This window comes from Neomonachus schauinslandi, chromosome 7 (genome assembly GCF_002201575.2).
Source record: "Neomonachus schauinslandi chromosome 7, ASM220157v2, whole genome shotgun sequence".
NCBI classification, from domain to species: Eukaryota; Metazoa; Chordata; class Mammalia; order Carnivora; family Phocidae; genus Neomonachus; species Neomonachus schauinslandi.
Genome location: NC_058409.1, coordinates 137454539 through 137474464, shown reverse-complemented (window position 1 = coordinate 137474464; position 19926 = coordinate 137454539). Strand labels below are relative to the sequence as shown.

The 19926-nt window shown below is 44.7% G+C and overlaps 1 protein-coding gene across 1 annotated transcript in view; it reads right to left on the bottom strand.

Annotated features, from left to right (window-relative positions):
• Nucleotides 1–19926, bottom strand: part of MYO10 (myosin X) — a 209187-nt gene that overhangs the window by 119711 nt on the left and 69550 nt on the right. Inside the window, 1 exon segment of the mRNA XM_021702489.2 lies at nucleotides 3201–3359. Within this exon segment, the coding sequence (XP_021558164.2) occupies nucleotides 3201–3359 (159 nt within the window).

The following is a 19926-nucleotide window of genomic DNA, read 5'->3' as shown; positions in this document are numbered from 1 at the left end:
CTACTCTGAGTGCTTTATCATAATCTTTATGGCTGCCTACCCCATTTTAATGGAGGATGGTAATGGCTGGGGAAAATATCTTACTGGGGTCTGGTAAAGTCCTCAGTCAGTAAGGGGGGTCCCCAAAGAGAAAAAAAACTAATGGTCCTTTTTAGCACAAGGCAGTAGACCTTTCTACCTGGTGATGGGTCTGCTCATCAGCAAGCTGTGTAACCTGCTAACTCGGACCAGAAAGCCAACAAATGAAATAATGCAAGATCAAGAGTGTCGGAGAAGACCCACGGGGATTCCTTCTCCGTAACATGACTCAAAGGAGGCCACCTATGGCAAGCAGATGAACGTGCCCCCTGGACATCCAGGCCGAATGCACTTTGAGGATGTGATTAAGGTTGGAAATGCTGAGACAGGGCAATCATCCAGGTGGGCCCCATCCAATTGCAGGAATCCTTAAAAGCTAAGAGAAGTCTTGGCTGCAGACAGAAATGAGAAGGAAGGAAGGAGAGATTTGAAACATGAGAGAGACTTGGTCTACCGCTGCTGGCTTTGAAGGTGGAAGGAAGCAGACCCGTGGAAGCTAAGAACAGCCCTCAGCTGACAGCCAGCAAGAAAACGGGGACCTCAGTCCTGTAACTGCACATATGAACAGAAGGAGCAGGAAACAGATCGTCCCCTAGAGCCTCTAGAAAGGAGCACTGCCCTTCCCAACCCTGGATCTGAGGCTGGGGAGACCCCGGCCAGACCATGACCTACGGAACCGTAGGTCACTATCTGCTGTTTTAAGTTGTTATAGTTACGGCAATTTTTTATGCCAGCAAAAGAAAACTAATACAGCACCTCTGGTACGAGTAATTTTTTTCTTCTTTAAAGCTATAGACGGGCATCGCTCAGAGCGGGGATAAAAGGCAGGACAGCTGTGGTTTTTCTGACAGGTGGTCGTTTTGTCTTGATGGGGCAGAGCCTGAGGCATCCTGGCAACCATCTCCAGCAGCATCAGCGATAAGAAAATCGAGGGGCTGCTTTATGACAATTCAGTTATCCAAGTCTCAAAAGGCAGGCACAGAAGGGCATTATTAACTGAACTGACCTGTAAATTGGAGGTACAAAAATCCCGTGTTTTTCCCTCAAAGGGGAGGAAAAAGATCTTCATTCTAGGGGGAAAAACCAAGACCCTATTTGCAGGCTTTATTGGGCCACTTAGCTATCAGGTTTAACGTCATCACAAAAAGAGGGAGAGGAAAAACTTTAAAAAGGCTCTGCCTTTTAAACCCCCTGGGTAGTTCCCCTCCCCCGGCCCCTGCTAATGGATTGACTTTTCCCTGACTATTAAATGTAGAATAAGAACTTGCACCTAAAGACAGAAGAGGGTGAATTCTGAAATACTCACCTACGAGACACACATACCCATAAAGAAACTGTCAATCTAGCTTCACATTTCATCATCAACTAGGATGTTATTTCTAATACATATGGCATGTGTTTTACAAACATTTCTCACACAATTACCAGGTGCCTGGGAATGTCCTTGGCTCAAGAAAGACAAAGTCAGGGGTTCCTGGGTGGCTCAATCGGTTGGGCGTCTGCCTTCAGTTCAGGTCATGATCCCGGGGTCCTCGGATCAAGCCCCATGTCGGGCTCCCTGCTCAGCGGAGAGTCTGCTTCTCCCTTTCTCTTTCCCTCTGCCTCTCTCCCTGGCTCGTGCCCTCTCTAATAAAGAAAATCTTTAAAAACACATAAAAAAGGAAAGACAAAGTTAGTCCTTGACAAACTGAGCAAGGAAATTGCTAGGTAAACAAAGTTCCGTGGCAGCGTCAAATAATACTCAATACCCAGGAAGAGCAACCTGGATGCAGGTCGTGGCTCTTCCCCAGGAAGGAGGGAGGCCACTGGTCACCCTGGAGGTTTCTGACCGCAGAGTTCCATCGACACATGCACAACACAGAACAGACAGCCATGTCTTCATAAACACATGGGAATGTTACCCTTCCCGAAGAGCATATGGAAAACATCGTAACCTAGAGACTTCGCGTAGGCAAGCTCAGCCAGAGAGCTAGAATCCCACTGCATTTCTCTCCATAGGGCCGCTTAAAAACGTGGCAAACATTACGTCCATCTGGCAAAAATGACACTTTCGCAACGTAAAAAGCAGAGGAAAATTAAGCATTAAACCCGCAAATAACTCCTCATTTCCCAGCTCTCCTCTCCTCGTCTAAGGGTAAATAAATTGGTGAAACAAGAATTACTAAGCAGGCCTTGAGTTTCCGTAAGCACCTACTAGTTTGCTGTAAAGGCTGATGTTATTCATCAGAAATCACAAACGTATTGGCAAAATTAAGCATAACTGCTGAAGAAGAAAAATTACTAAAAGATCAAGAATTTTCTACAATATTAAAAAAATTTTTTTCAAAAAACCCTATAAATTTGAACTTGACAAGAAAAAAATATGTAAGCCGTTGGCCCCTTTACTGTAAGGACTTAGAAACAGGCAGATGAAAAAGGTAAAATCCGCAGGCCAATCTTGACAGATAAGCTAATATATGTACTTTAATGTCAAAAAGTAATTATGTATTATAGAAATGATTTCTTTCTTTGAAATGATTTCTAACTATTACTCTTATAATACAGATATAGTCACATTTCACAAAAGTTGAGAGAAAAATGTGCACGCCTGCTTTTTATGGACATGTCTCCCTTCAAAATAGCAATCCTACAAATAAGAAAGATGGGTTCCCTGAATCCAAATATTCCCCTGGAGGGGCTCCAGAGCCAGAAAAAAATGCGAAAATCCATAAAAGGAGAAAAATCAAGAAAAGGAGACAAAAGCTGGAGCTCAAGGTACTATTGTTTGCAAATCTGCATTTCACACCCCCCACCCCCAGCCCTTAACTGAGGAAGACAACCATTCTGGTGACTTCTTCATAGAACAAAACACTTAACAAAACAGAATGCACTCACCCGAAGAGGTCAAATTACCCTTCAATAGAAAGTAATCCCCTCTAATAAAATCAAAGCAGTAAACATGAGAACATAATTTATTGGACCATGTTTTTAATTTGGCAAAACTCCCAGAAACACAGGTTTACTTAGATGAGATGGTCAGGTTCTCAAAAGGCAGGAAATACCCTTTGAAAACAAAAATTAGCATTCACTCAAACTTGAGGGATTTTTTTTTTTTTTTTTTTAAGAATTCAAGTGGAACTTACATATATTTGATTTCTCTTATATCGCTGGTATAAGTTATGCATGATGGACCCCCCGTGGAGCTCCGTCAAAGTGGCCATGTCATCCACGCCGTCTTCATTCATGGGGTGCATAGCAGTGACCTTCTGGTGTGTAATTGTGCTCTGCTTGTAGGTGAAAACCTGATGGACAGAATGATTTCAACTGTTTAGCGATCAGCAATGAACGGTCTCCCCAGGCATTTCCCACCTTAAAGTACAATCTCAGGACAGTTTCAGCAACAAGATCCTGAATTGGCCAATAAAAAGTATTACTGCAGAGAACTTCTTCATTTTCTCTGTGCCACTTATCTATTTTTAAAGGAAGCAATTACTTGACAACTGCAATTAGATATTCCTCAAAGACATGAGTTCAAGTATTAGCCATCCCTTGGGAATCGCAGAAATCATAAATTTGCGGTTCACTTCTCCACGTATTTCTCCAATTGCTATAAATCAGTAAGAGTTAAGAAACTGGCTAACCAAACTTTTTGAAGAGTGATTTGGCTTCACTGTGTAATGCCTCACATGGGATCATACATATATATTTCAAAACTTCATGATAACAGCTCTTCCATTCACCACATTTGTTCAAATATGTATCTGTTCAAAGGTTGGAACACATCTTCACAGGAATATGTTAAAAATATCCTTAAATCCCTTCTTGGAATTTAAAATAAAATCAGTTTGTTTGCTTGACACCTGTCCTCCTTAAAATTCTGAACACCACTGATGAGTGCCGTATACGTGCAGTAGCATGTACATGACGAACTCGGACGCAGTGAAGACTGATCACGGAATCTGCATGTGGTTCTAAAATCTACCCACTGCTTTTTTATCACTGCTGATTTGGTATAGGATTAAACATATTAAGTCAGCTGCACCTGTTGATCAAAGTTTGGCCAGCTTTACATATAAACTCATGTACATAACAAAATCATTTGCTGACGGAGTCTACTCCGTAATTATTCATTTTATACTTTTACAACGTTCATCCCTAAAAAACACGAAGATATAAAAAGCAAGGACCTAAAGAACATGAAAAATGCAGTCTTCACATGCACACGTACTTCATATGTGCACATACACACAACGACTTTCTGGAACAGTATCTGTAGAACTTCCTAATTGGGGAATTCTATTTTTAAATATCGACCACTTGCCTACATGGCAACAAACAGTATGTTATTGCAAAAGAGAATGACATGCTAAGGAAAGCCAAAGTACCAATCCAATGGTTTTGAGAAGCCGTGAAAAATGGCATGTTTTATTTTTCTAGAGAAAAAATAAAACTTCAGCAGTGGCATTTCTGCCACATGAACCACAAGAGTTGGTCAAAACCAGTCCTGAGAAGCTGCTCAACACGACGGCAGACACCCGACCGTCTCTTCTCAAGGTCAGCCACTCTCCCCAGCTGCTTCCTGGGAGCAGACATCCACCAGGAGATGAACCAGCCCCAGTGGCCCCACCTCCTGGCGAGGCAGCCAACCCCGCCACGTAAGCACCCAAAGGGTAGGACAGGCCTGGGGACTGCTCAGGGAGTGCAAGGTGGGGTATGTCCTGGCCAAGAAACACGTATTAAAGAAAAACAATGTGTAGGAACATTCAAGAGTGTGGATGCACTTTTAAGACACTGACCTTCCATTCTAACTCAAGCACCATGGAAGAAAATTAAAGAAACAGATTTAGGCCAAGAGTTGAAGTTTTCTTGGGGCAATCTGGAAAATCCCAGAGGTGAACAGCTAAAACTCTCTTCCCCAGCTTGCTACATGCCAGTGATGCTAATCCAGGCAGGTTTTCTTTTTTCTTTTTTTAGTATTTTATTTATTTGAGAGAGAAAGAGAGAGAGAGAGTGAGCACGAGCATGAGCAGGGGAGAGGGGCAGAGGGAGAGGGAGAGGCGGACGTCCTGCTAAGCAGGGAACCCAATGCAGGGCCTGATCGCAGGACCTTGAGATCACAACCTGAGCCGAAGGCAGACGCCCAACCAACTGAGCCACCCAGATGCCCCAAGCAGGTTTTCTAGAAAACTAACCACTGGGCTGGTACTTGGGTCTGCTATCTGCAGTGACTGTGAGGCGGGGGCAGAAGCAGAACTTTGGCCCCACGAACTCCCAGCCAGCTGAGGAGTGCAAAGAAGAGCCCTGTGTCACCTCTCTGCTCCTAGCACACACGGGGAGACTCTTCTCATGCTGCTTGCTCAAAACTCCCACCAACACAGTGGGCAGAATGGTTGCTCAGGTTCCCAGGAAAAGGTTCTTGGAGGAGAGACAAGAGGGCACCAAAACCAGCACAACTGTCTCGTACTCAATCCCCACGTCCCCTCATCATCAGCAAGTCCTTCCCAACGTGGAAACAACTCTTCCTACTACATGTCCCTGAGTATACAGAGAATTCCAGAATTTGAGGATAGAAATAATTTAGAATACTAGAATTGTCATCTGTATTTATATTGATTCTGCCTTTTGGAAATAATCACACACAGCCTACAACACTTAGACACTAAAAAATTACACACACCCCTAAATATTTATATCATATATAAGAATTGGTCTTTTTTAATGCCCCGAGAATAGTAAGACAATGCGTGGACTGAAGTCCAGAGCTGGGCACACGGCTCTGAGGGAGATGGCTACACACCGTCATAGGGTTTCCCACCATCGTACACTTGAGTTCAGGTTTTCAGGACCATGCTCTGTGCCAAACGTGGGCACGTGCCCATTCTAGGAGTGGGAAAATCCAGAGAACTGGAACCAATTCTTCCCATGGCCTCAAGGAGACAGAATCATGATGGAAGAGAACATAAACAAGAGACCATGAACAGAAAAGACAGACAGAGGACAGCAGCTGCTCAAAATATGAATTCTCTCCAGAAAAGTAGAATAGTAGAGAAAATGTGTTCGTGAAGGAAAGGCAAGGATAACCATCCCTTCAGAGATGGGTTAACATTTTAGAATAGCGCGTGCCATTCTGCAGGTGCTAAATAAGTGTCTGATAAATTAAGGAAATCCATTCATTCAAGCAAATATTTCTTGATGTGGTCTAAGGACTGGAAATACACCTTACATTCCAACAAGGGGAAGGAAATAAAACCAAATACACAAGTAAATATCTATCACAGATGGTGATGAATGTTTCTGAAGACATAAATGAGGGTAAAGGAATTAAGTACCAAGAGGGGTTACTTTATACGAGATCGGAGGAGAGCCTCACTCATAGGGTCACATCAAAGCAGAGACCCCAAGGAAGTAAGAGATGGAACCAGCCCCCTGCATTCAGTGTGTTAATGCACAGTGGTTGAATAAGCACCTGATTTAATTTAGAAAGATTTCAAAGGATTAATGAGACCCACAATCTTATTCAAGAATTTTTAAGGAGAGTCCCTTGAAGCATCAAAAGTCATTGGTATGTGCAACAATTAACAGGATATTAGTTACACTAGATTATACCCAAAATGGCAGGAAAACTCTAGGTTTAAAGAATGGGATTCTTTTTACAGGAATTTTTGGGGGGAACAGTCGCCACAAAACAGTAACAAAACACATTCTGTAAAACCCAACTCAGGAAAAAAATGGAGTCACTTCCATGGAGCATATGGTAGGAGAAAAGTGGTGAGGTTAAGAAGTGGAGGAAAATATGGAAGATTAATAGACAGGAAACCAACTTAGGGAAAAGGCAGCCTCAGAACAAATAACTCCTGTGTCAGAAATATAAGCCACTGGTCGCAAGACGGACTGGATTAAGCATGGGAGCAGAACAAAGGAAACCAAATCACCAGTATTGGAAAAACGACTCGGAAGGCTTGTCTAATGCTGGGTCCACTTCTACATGAAAGATCAAAAGGCATGGGGTCAATTAAAAAAATAGCTCAGCCAGCGTCAATCCACTTTTATGTTCAACCTTAGGATGGCAACTATACTGCAAGGAAACTCTCACCACGTGGAGGCAAGAGTCCCCCTACCAGTTTTACATACATATACAGATTTCTCCTATTCCAAGTCATTAGAAGCCCCAGTCCTAACATTTAACATTTCCAACTAAACAGAAAGTAACCCTGTCGTGGACAGATGGGATGGAGGGTATTCTCAATCTGGGCAATCTCCTCTCACTGTATCCTAGAATTCCTGCTAGAATGTTCTCAGTTCAGTGCCCCTGCTCCGCCCCCCGGCCCTGTGGCAACGTCTGTAAACATTTCTGGCCATCAGAACCAGGCTAAGGAGTAGGCTGCTATTAGCATCAGGTCGGGAAGGGCCAGGAACGCGGATACACATCACAGATTTATGCAGTCCCAATGTCAAGAGCGCCACATTGAGATACCGTGGTCTAGAAAGGCCAACCAACCAGAGGTCTAGGTAGACACTACCAAAAAAAAAAAAAGATGTGAACGAGCCAATGTCTATAAACAGAACCTTTCATAAAATGTAAAAATATTTTAGAAACAAAGAAAAACATTGAAGGGAGGTTCATCAAAGGTCAGCCTGACAAGATTCTGCAATTTAGTTTTTGGTTCTTCCTCATCTGACCTGAGTTAAGAGGGTGATGGCGGCGAGGACGAGGACGGCGTCTAGGCCTCAGGGTTTGCTTACATCTGCGTTACCTTCTACCTGTACTGTATTATGGTCAGATGCTATGGTCCAGCTCTTTCTACCTTGTTCCTACCCTGCCCAGGGTGGCTGTTGTCCTGAGTCCAGGCCGCGTGCATCCTGGGACTCTCCTGGAGGTCTCAGCCCCAAGGTTAGCCTCTCAGGAGATGCCGGTGTGGTCATGGGCACCATGCTGGCCTCTTCCTTATTCTGCTTGTATACCGTCTTCCTAGCTCCTAGGACAGCCTCCAATCGCTTATCTAATCTGTCACCTTACTTGTTTCAAAACCACCTCTGCGTCCACCACTCTGGGACCCCAGATCAGTTGCTTTCAACTCATTTGTCCACAACCCACAGCTGGAAATGTTTTATCCTGTAAACTACCATACACATAGTTTCATAAAACACTTGTCACAATGTCTGATGCATCTTAATATTTTCTATTCTGTTTCTTTTAAATGCTGGCTGCGGCCCTCTAAACTGATTTCACATCTATTATGGGTTGCAAACCATGGTTCGAAAATTCTACGAGGGCAAGAAGCATGCCTAGTCTTGCTGAGACTTGTCTTAAGGGCATATATAGATGCTCCCCAGAGCCAGTCTTGGCCCACTATACAGAGTCGATAAAGACAGAATAAACGGTCCTGGGTTTCAAAACGGGTATAATGTATAAGGAGAAGTAGAGTGGGGGTAATGACCAAAAAGCATGGCCTTGGAGTACTGGGGGCCAATCAGGCTGGATTCACTTCTAGATCTATGCATCCGAGAGCCTACGGAAAATGAGCAAGGTATTTACACCTGCTCTGGCCCAGGATTTTTTTTTCCACCTGCAAAATAAGAATGGTAATAATAACTCAGAATCATCATGTAAGCTAAAGAAAATGATGTAGGTAAAAGTCACAGTGATTGACACACATGAAGGCTGAATAAAAGGTATCTATTCCCGCGAGGGGGGCATCATGCAAGGAAGAACGTAGAACATTCCAAAAGGAAATGCACCAATTATCTTTGCACAGAGGAGCCCAGACTCCTTAGACACGAGCCTGGAGACCAGCTGGATGAAGAAGAGAGTGAACAAAAGGGAGGGGAGCACAGTTAGTTCTCCAGTTTTTAGGACAATCTGAGCCTGTACATTATCTGATGAAAGACTGACGTACACTTTCTATTTCGACCCCTTTGTACAAATCTAGCTGGCCTTGTTTGGCTTTTCTCTGGATTCAACTTCATTTCTGGGGATGCCTCTCTCAATTTAATTTCCTTCTTCATTCGTTTATTGGCTCATGAATTCAAGACAGCAAGTATGATCCCTGATAGAGGTGAAGGCTTCTGCCTCCCCACCTGTGGCTACAAAGAGCAGTAATGGAAACCAAATATGAGCCTCCTCGTGGCCAGCCCCCCTGACTCCAGGCTCTCAGTGGCTATATATGCCCTTAGGACAAGTCTAAGAGGAAGCGCCTACTTAACTGAAAAGTTGGCCTGTCGTTTTTGCTGCAGCCTCAGGAGACTGCAGAAAGTCGATGGGGCACAGAAATGTAGAGTCCGCTAGAAAGTTCCACTGAAATCTCATCAAAAGGAAAATCATACACACCTAGTCTCTTAGGGAGCAGGGGGAAATGGCAACAGTGCCTCGCTTTCAGCTCCAACCTATCAGATTTAGCATTTTAATTACATGGCACAGGGGGGTTCAAATCATTTTTACCTCCGTGTTCTGCTGACTTTAGCCTGCCTTGCTAAGTTTGCTAGACAACAAACTACCGAATACAGATAAAAGACTGATACTTTCTTTTTCAGAGACAAACTAGTTTGTGGGATTAAGCCATTTAAATGGTCATCAGGTTTTCAGGGCCCAGTGTTACAGGATGCATGGCATTTGGGTACAAAACCAAAGTAAGGCAAAGGGCTGGACAGAGAGACAGGGCACTAGCGACCACTGGCAACGTGCCCCAGACACACTTTTGATATTCCCTCATTTGATCCCAGGCAAGGGACAAAACAGCGTTGCTCACTGTTTTGAGGATGAATTCACAAAGGATCAGAGAGGTTAGGAAACCTGCCCAATGGCACACAGCAGAGCTAGCACTGAATTCCTGGGGATTGTGGAAAAGCACACCCATTAGAGTCAGACCTAGAGGGACATCAGTTCAGAGACAGCCTTTTGAATTTATTTATCTGCCCTCTCTAGTTCCTTCATTTACCATATTTGCCAGGCTGTGAGCTGGACCCCGGGAATACAACAATGAATTAAACGGCTCATCCTTCAAAGAGCCTAGCGATCCCCAAGAGATCAGAAACAAACAGGCAATCTCCATGTTGGGGGCTAGAACAGAGGAAATTCCCCGGGTATGGTGGGCGGTGCAGGGCACCTGCATAATGGGGCGTGACTGGGGCAGGGTGTGGGGGGGCCCCCTGTGCCCTGCAGTGACACTTGGCCTCTGACCTGAAGGAACTGGGGGCCGCAGAAGCAGCTAGGATGGGGGCAGACACTTCTCTACTTACTCCTCATCACAGACAACTAAGGTCAAGTGTGACACCGTGATTGTTTTGCTAGAGAAACAGAGAAGAAATCTCAGTACGCAATGCAATTCAATGAGTCCAACTTTCTAGAAACCCCACAGGAAGGCAATGTCTGAATCACTTCTAGGAGTGATCACTACAAACACTGTTGTCCTCAAAATGGAGGGTTTCCTCCTGCATTCCTGTGCACAAATAAAACACTACCGAAAGCATCAGCAATGATACACACAACCCAACGAGGATGGGGGGTTCCGGCAGGTCAGTCCCTGAGCAGTAAATCTTAACCACTGAGCACGTATCTTTCTGATGACACTGTGGCGTTTACAGGCAGATGGATAGGATTAAGAGTATGAGAAGTCTAAAACACCAGGAAGCTAATCGTGGACAGTACATCTGCCCATGGAGATGCAGAGCCATACCACACAATGAGCAATGCTAAATGCAACTAATTCGCTTGCGTGGGCAACTGCCCACCAACCAGGAAGGCCTAGGTGATACTCCAGCCCTGACCTCTGCTGGTGAACTTCAGAGAAAAATGTTACCCGTTCGAGCGAGCTGGCGCAGTCAGAAGGAATGACTAACACACTCACACACATTAAAGAACATGTTAGTATCTGCTAGTTAAGGAAATGAGGAGGAAAAGAAGATCTTAAATTGGAATTTATATGCAACACTTAGGAATTGTGATTTTATAGAAGAATGATGTACATCTTTCTCTTAAATGTTAGACTACACTACTTTTTATTCATAGAAGAAGTTTTTAGGAAAATCTGCATGAAGAAAATCCCAGTCGTTGCTCCAGCTGAGCTAGGAAGCATCTTGCAAATCTCTCTTGAGTACATCACAAGATGTTCACGCCCCTTAAGCCAGTCTTCCCACCTTGAAGAATTTGGTGTCAAGAAAAAGATCGTTTGATGCAAATATTTTTTCATTACAGTTATATTAAATTATGATAAAGTTATACTATGCACACCGTATAATCCTGTGTTTAATTTTTAAAATGCGTGCACACAGAAACACACACACCAGTAACTGTATGCACACAGATACACACCAGCAACCATACTCTTGGGCGTTCATTCTATCTAAATGAAAACTTATATTTGCACAAAAACGTGCACACAAGTGTTCATAGCAGCACTATGCGTAAAAGACAAAAGCTGAAAAAGCCACTCCCAGAGGGTTACATGGGGTATGATCCATTTACATAACATTTTTGAAATGATAAAGTAACAGAGAAGGGAGGACTGGTGATTGCCAGAAGTTAATAAGGGAGTGGAGGCGAGAGGGTAATGGGGCTGGCTTTAAAGGGGCCACATGCTAGATCCCAATGCTGATGGAAAGGTTCTGTATCTCGACTGTGTCAAAACCCTGGTTGTGTTATTGTGCTTGAGTTCTGCAAGATGTTATCCCTGAGAAAAAGCAGGTAAAGGGTATCTGGAATCCTTCTGTGTTACTGCTCACAAATGCATGTGGAGCTACAATGACCTCAAAACAACAAGGTTAATTACAAACACGTTTAAAAATGCATGCAAAAAGTCTGGAAGAAAATATATCAGAACTCCAAAAATGGATCACAAGTAGGTGTCTTGGACTTTCTTTATACTTTTCCATTTTTCCCATTTTCTCAAAGTTCAAAACATTTCTAGCCTTAAAAAAAAAAACAGTCCAATCAAAATCACTATCAGTGAACATATCTGGATACACATAACTGATTCAATTAATTTTAAAAATGACTATTATAGAGCTACTTTCACAAAATTAAAAAAAAAAAAAAAAAAAAAAGTGAAATAGTACACCCCCTCCCCCAAGAGTCACCAGCTGTTAGAAGCAGTAAGGGCTTCTCCTCTAATTCACTTGTATTAAGCACGGTAAGTTTCGGCCCAGAGAGACCACAAAGCAAGAGGCATGGATGGGATAAAAGCCCAGGGGCCCCAATGCCTGGCCCCATGCTTGTAAGACAACTGGTTCACCAGCTTTCACTTCTGAGGTTCCTTATTCCTGGTCCTAACGTCCTGGTCCGTGTTCTAATTTTAAGTGTTCCTTTCTGATCCCTCTCTTCTGACTCAGAAGCCTAGACCCTGACAGCATGAACTTGAACTCCGGTAGAGAATCTCCATCCCTGTAATTCCAAACCATCTTGATGTTTCAAAAGCATCTTTATGCACACACCTCCACACACACACACAAAACAAAAATGGACCTCCATATCTTACCCTGTGCCTATCCCCTTATTCCTTTTCTCAGGAATGACACCATCACCAGCTCCCCAAGTTCGAAACTTGAGTCAATCTAAAATCCCTGCCCACTGCTGGCCACATCTTCTTTCCAAGTCCTAGATTAGATGATCAACATCGCCTAGAATCCATCTGCTCTCCTCTTCCTCTCTCCCACCTCACATTTTTCATCCGACCCCCATAACTGCTTCCTAATTAGTTCCTCTGCTCCCATTGTCCCATGGCATGAATCTCATCATTCTCAAATTGGAGTCCAAGGAACATTTTTTAATGTTGAGTTTTAATGATTAAAAAAATTTTTTTTTCACTAGTTTTAAAGATAAATTTTCTTGGCACTCATAACTTCAAATTGAAAAATTTTCAGAGATGAAATTCTGGTTTCCTGGGCTGATGTTTCCCAAACTGGGATCAACTAGGATCTTTTAGGGGACACGGCTCAAGTCTGAACAGCATAGATGTTGATGGATTTGAACCCACTCTGCTTCCTGTCGGCCAAGCAATCTTAACCTGCTCTGGTTGCTCCACATGCTAGCCCTCAGCTTCATCATCTATAAAATATGGATGATAATACCTACACCTCAGAGTGGTAGTGAGATGGGAGTAAGATAATGCACCCAAAGGATTTAGCACGCTGTTGGTACTGAGCAAGCAACTCAACTATTTCACTGTTGGCTGTGTTACTGTTACCAATGACATAATCCGACCATGCACTGACTGGAATTCTGTTTGTTTCCAGTCACTTCCAGGATGAAGAATAATCTTACTGTGGTTTCCCTGCAATGCCTTTCCTGAGGGACCCCAGCTACTTCTCCTACCACACTGACTCCAGCCACATCAGACGGACCGAGAGTTTTCTGCCTCCCTCTCCCACCTCGCTGGGTTCCACACTCAGTGAACTGTCCTGGGGTCCATCCTGCATTCCTCCAGGTCACCCCTCTTCCAACTCCCCCATCATGCACCCAGCCTGGCGGGAGTGCCCTTCTTTCCCACAGCACCTTGGACAGAACCTCTCCTGTCCCTCACCCACGCTGTGCTGTAATCTCCTCTGTCTCATCCCTGCAGAGGAACCAGGGCTGGCAGGACTTACAGCTCCGGCGTGGAAGTGGTGATTTCCTGGGGCACCATGATGAGGATCTGGGGCTGCATGTGGGTTGGCGGGAAGGAGGGCAAGACGAAATCACAATGCCGCCACAGTCAGGGGTGTGCTGCTATCCTCCTACTGGACTGATCCGTGAGGACCTGGGTTGTATCTCACAGAAACCTCCGAGTTCTCACTAACTCGTCAAATGTCTGGCACCAGTGGCTGCTTGCAAATTGTCTGCTAAAGGGATGAGCACCAGCTGCCCGTCCGTGGTGCTGAGATCATATAATTAGCACCCTGCTTTGGTGATCTACAACCCGACTCCGAAGACTGAGTTGTAAATCAACATTTTTCATTTACTGGCTGCTTTGGAACAGCCTTAAACTGAATGGCAGTAATTCCTTGGCTGCTCTTAAGTGAAATGAAAAAGGCATATTTGAGCCAAGTATGTGTACATCTCAGAGCAGAAAAACAGAGTCAAAATAGTTTTATGAATTTTAGCTGTAAGCACCATATTTTTTGCATACCACTCATTGCCAAGTGTCAAGTAAGAAGAGATACAACTCAAAGTATTTATTTCATCCAGTGAACAAACAGAATCGGAATGATTCCAGATTGGAGCCAAAAGTCAGTGTGGCTGAATATCTACAAAGCCTCAAGAGATCTGCTTGACTCAAACCTGTGGTACGAGAACTCGGAGAAAACACACCACTCAGATAAAAGGAAAGGCCAGAGACAAAGCACAACAGATCAGAACATGGAATAACAAGCTCCCACCCTTTCCCTGTATTCCAACCCCCTCCCCTGCCAAGGAAATCTCTAAAAATGGCAGAAAACTCTACTGGAAATACTGGAAGGATGAAAAAGGGGCAGAAGGCCTGAAAAAGAATAGACTGGAAAATATAATAGATCAAAAAGTGAATACAGCAAAGATCTCTTTTAAAAAAGTGTATTTAATGAAAAATAAAATACCATGTACTGAGATATTCTTGCTAATATAGGGACCATGAACAACATAAAGGGCCTAAAAAGAATACTGTTTGTCTTTCCCCCAAAAAGTGCCAATAAGGAACTGTTTCTCTGCAAATGTCTATGAACCCAAAGGATATAAAAGCCCTGCACATCTTCTGTGGGGAATCTGGCCTGAATATCCAAAAGCCGGAGCACCTGAGGTTTAGAAACTTATGGGAGGGGCACCTGGGTGGCTCAGTCGTTAAGCGTCTGCCTTCAGCTCAGGTCATGGTCCCAGGGTCCTGGGATCGAGCCCCGCATCGGGCTCCCTGCTCGGCGGGAAGCCTGCTTCTCCCTCTCCCACTCCCCCTGCTTGTGTTCCTTCTCTCGTTTTGTCTCTGTCAAATAAATAAATAAAATCTTAAAAAAAAAAAAAAAAAGGAACTTATGGGAATCTAGTTGAAATCTTAATCTTGAGTGCCAAGGTCATGAGGATAAACGCGGCTATGTTTTTGTCAATATCATCACCCTCCCCTTAGCTTTCCCAAAAGGGGAGTTTGGAGAGACTTCTTTTCTGATGATCAATATCCTTATCATAAGCTCGCATCTCTTAAAAGTTCTATTTTAGAATGTTACAGAGTCAAAGCATAGTATAAGGACAAAGGGGCCCCTACCATGTCTGTCACCACCAAATGGTCATTACTCCCACCAGACAGCAGTGCCTCCTGCCAGGATGCAGACCCGGCACTAAAGCCTCACACCCCACTCCTACCTCCACCCACACTCTCACACCCACGTGCTCTCAGGCGTCAGCCACAATGCTGCTCTCTCACCTGATTTCCAGGGCAAAGATCATGGAGAAGGCCGAAACCAGAAACTTTCCAACCTCATGCACATGACCTGAGCAGATGGAAACTGATCAAGGCTATGATGATGGAAAGGTACCAAGGGACGGCCTCCCACCTTGTGGACCTCTGAAAACCCAGAAAAGCTGCATCGAATGCAGAGCAGTCAACTCCTTCACAAGATTAGGAATTATGAATGAATCCACACTATTAGGAATTAGGAATGAATGAATCCACACTACTAGGAATTAGGAATGAATGAATCCACACTATTTTCATCACTCTGCAGAGTTTCAAATAATTTGTTAATGCTATCTGCATCTCTTGATAGCTAGATAGATAGCTGCCATTAAGAGGATGGGAGTTGATCCAGTGCCAGAGGGAATGTGAAATGATGCAACTGCTTCTGAAATCAGCCTAACACAATTCCTCCAAATAAAGTTACCAAATATGCCAGCCAAATCCACTCCTAGGTATATACGCAAGTGAACTGAAATCATGTCCATGCAAAAGGTCGTGCGTGAATGTTCACAGCAGCATTATTTCTAAGAGTCCCAAAGTGGGAGCAACCCACATGGCCATCAGCAGAAGAACGGAGAAAGGTCTCGTGGCGTACCCACATGGTACACAATGGAAGAGCCTCAGAACAAGGAGGAACACAGTGCTGATGCACGCGACAACATGGGCGACCCTTGAAAGCAAGTCAAAGAGGTCAGACAGAGAAGGGCCCATGTCCTTCTGAGAAAAAGGGAGTCCTGGTTCCCTTTATAGCCCGTGTCCAGAACAAGCAAATTCAGAACCAGAAAGTTGATGAGTGGTTGCCAGGGCCTGGGGTTGGGGGAGGCTGGGGGGTGACTGCTCCCAGGTCTGAGGTATCCATTTGAGGCGATAAAAAATGTTCTAAAATGGACCGTGGTGATGACTGTACAACTCTGTGAATATACTAAACACCCCTGAACTTTAAATGGGTAAATTCTATGGGGTGTGAATTATATCTCAATAAAGCTGATAGGTTTTTTTGTTCTGTTTTTTAACAAATAGTTGAATCAGGCGCTCGGCCCAGAAGGTGGTACAGGGAGTCACCTCTCCCTGGATGCATGCCGAGCCCACCTCAAACACTGGAGCCCCCTCAGCCATCCTGCTGACCACCAGTCTGCTGATTAAAAGGCAGGGACCAGAGGGGCATGATGGAGCCGAAATGGCAGAAATGGGGCAAAACCAGTACTTCTAGAAGAAGGAAGGACAGCCTGCACATGACCAGGGGACCCATTCTGCAAAAACCAGAAGCCCAGGGCTGATCACAGAGGTGAAGCTGAGCTTAAGGCAGACTGGGGAAGAGCAGGCCAGGAACAGGGAAGAGGGTCGAGTGGGAGCTAAGAGGATCTGGCTAAAGATGCCCAAGTCCCCCTCAAACGGGACCAGCCTGGTCACTTTCCCTGGGTTCCCTGTACCCTAAGTGTGCCCTCCCCTCATCGCCCTGTTGCCCTGCTGCTCTTCTCCAGGGACACGTCCACCGTCTCGCCACCAACCCAACCCTTCCTGGCTTTATGCTACTTGTGTAAAACTGCCTCAGCCGAGGGCCCTGTCCGAGGTAAAGTCCGCTTCTGGTATCCGGACGGGAGAGACCTTTATCATTCACGGGCAGGTATTTAGTGCCCAGACCCTGACCTCTAAACGCGTCTGGCTTCAGTTTCGGTGACAACAGGACAGAACCCCACACATTTCTGAATGCCATAATGCCCCAGCCGGGAGACACTAGGCTGCACAGAGCATGGGCATCCTCCGTGAGGTCGAATCAGGTGAATACAGGTCCACAAAGCTACACCTGGGGTTTAAGTAGAAAAGTCAGAAGTCTTGAGAAGTCACCAGGAGTCATTCGCTTCATCTGTACAACATACGATCGCTGTGACAAGTCACCACAACTAGGATCACCGTCTCTGGCATCCCACTGATCCCGGCTCAAACGCCAGCTCACATCCTTGCCGCATCTGATCAAGGCTGCGCAGCCTTGGGAATGAGGCCTCCCCGCTCTGTGCCTCAGTTTCCACAAGTAGAAATCAGAAAACAAGAGGCTTGCCTCCTGCATTTGTTACGAGCAAAGTCACGTAGAGCACTTAGCCAGCCCCCGCCTCAGAGTAAATGCTCGAAAACATCTACCACCCTTGGTGCCAAGGTCAATGGGCCTCTGCAAAAGCAGTCTACGGGAGCTCCTTCCACGGACAGTCCATGTTCTCTAAGAAAAAGTGGACTCAAGAGGCCTCTACCTGAAATCAGTTTATTAACCAGTATCAGAGGATTGGGATGTCTCAAAACAACACATTCTATTTCGTGAACAACAACCGAAAAATAGAATCATTTTGGCAGAGTGAAACTGTCACGAGCATCAGGTTTCATAATAATTCAGACTGGCATTTCATACAAGGACGAATTTGCAAGTTGCTACTGCCCTGATGTTGCATGGGCACGAAGCCACGGCATCACCTACCACTTCCTATTCTAAATGCACGTGGTCCCCAGACTTCAAGTGACAGGTGGCAGAGAATGATGGGTATTCATGATGCAAGGGGAGGCCTACTGCTATGGCCTCCTTTCTAATCTCCCCAACGGTCTTCTTACTTCCCACAAATCGGCCGCGTGAAGACGGGCCAAAGGGTGCCATGCAAGAGATCCAATTCCTTTGCTTCTAAGACACCTGAGAATAGGAGATTTTCTTTAATCCATGGGAATATTTTCCTTAAGACCGAAAAAGATCTTCCTGTAATTAGGAGACACGCTACTAATAAATACTTAATAGATAAGGCCCTCCAAAGTCATTAAATGGAGTTAGCTGAGAATTTAAGAAATATGTCCATAGATCTTTCTATACAACTTTCTACTGCAAGGTGTTTTTCCCATCTCTCTAGGATGGCTGTGAATCTTAATCAGATAGTGTAGCACTTTGTTCAATTTATCTCTCAAATACAGTATTGATTCAGGCAGACACGAGGCAAAATCAGGACTTCCAGAAACTTGTACGTTCTGCAGAGAATTATAGATTTCTGAATTAACCCCCAAACTAAGCATCCCTGTTCGGGATTCATACTTAAGAAAATACGCTATTTCCAAGCCAGTAATCGTAAGAGCAAATAGCACCAGCAATGTGTTCAATAGGTCTTTGCCAAAAAAATCCTTCCCCCAACATGTGAAGACAAACACTGGTAAGCAAGCACCCTAGACCGAAAGTCACACAGTAACTTCCCTGTGAATACCTGGGTGGGTAGCAGTGTGTCCCAGGAAAGCTGAGAAATGCCATTTGTTTAATTTCACACATTAGTGTGACAGTCCTTGTGACTTATAAACAGAATCAGCATTGTTACCTTGCTTTGGTAGGGTAGATTTTGGTAGATTTTTAAATAATCTCTACACCCAACGTGGGGCTCGAACTCACAACCCTGAGATCCAGAGTCACACGCTCCACCTACTGAGCCAGCCAGGCATCCCATTACCTTGCTTTTTGAACTGAGTTCTGCAATTTCCCCAAACACCTAGTTAGAACTGCAGAGCCCTGTGTGCAGCACCAGAAGAAGGGGCCTGGGTCAGTGCGTAAGACCCAGAACAAGTGCCAGGCTGAGGCTAGACCTGGTGGGGGTCATCCTCCAGCTCCACTGTGAAGAATTACCAGCAGAATGGGTGGACGATGCACCCGAGCCCCTCCCCCAGTGGTTGTGACTGGGTAGAGGTCTGGGGTGGAGTCAGGAAACTGGGTTGTGGCGATCAGCTAAGATGACAATGGTGTAGGGGACAACTGGGACCCACCAGACAGCATCTGAGATCGTAGTCTCCGTCCCGGAGCACAATCTGAGAGCCCAAGATTAACAGGAGATAATTTGAGCAGAAGCCTCATAGGACAGTAAGATAATGGTTAGAAAGAGCCTGGTGTGGTACCCGGCCATGCTTAATAGATGCTATTAGTACTCCTGATACCATACTTACATACCCATGTGTGACGGGGTTGGGAAAGAGGATTCAGGAAGCGGGTCCATAAAACATCCAGCATGAACAGATGTGGATCTGAATTCAAGCTGCTATCAACAGGGAAGGACCTTTAGGGTATTAACAAACTGAATATCAAGGAAGAAGAAGAGTTTCGGGATTTATGTGCTTGGGAGACTTAGGAGTTTGTTTCAGGGAAATAGAAAAGCTAGAAGGAAGAATTCAGAGATCTGGGTACCAATTCAGTGCTTAGGTAGTTGAAAAAAACAAAACCCCTCACATTCAACATTACCTGTAAGACTGGGATTCGAGCCTCTGTTCTGCCATGCCCTAGACTTCCACAAACCACTTTGTTACAGTTGTAAGAGGCTACCTGTGTATTTTAATTCCAAGTTTAGTGGACAAAGGAGGAAGAAAGTAGGAGTGTGGGCGCCCAGGTAAAAAAGATGAACTGGGTGAACACAATGTAGCAAGGTCTGACAATCTCTGGATGGGTTTCCTACAGAGAGACTGTAACACAGCAATTAAG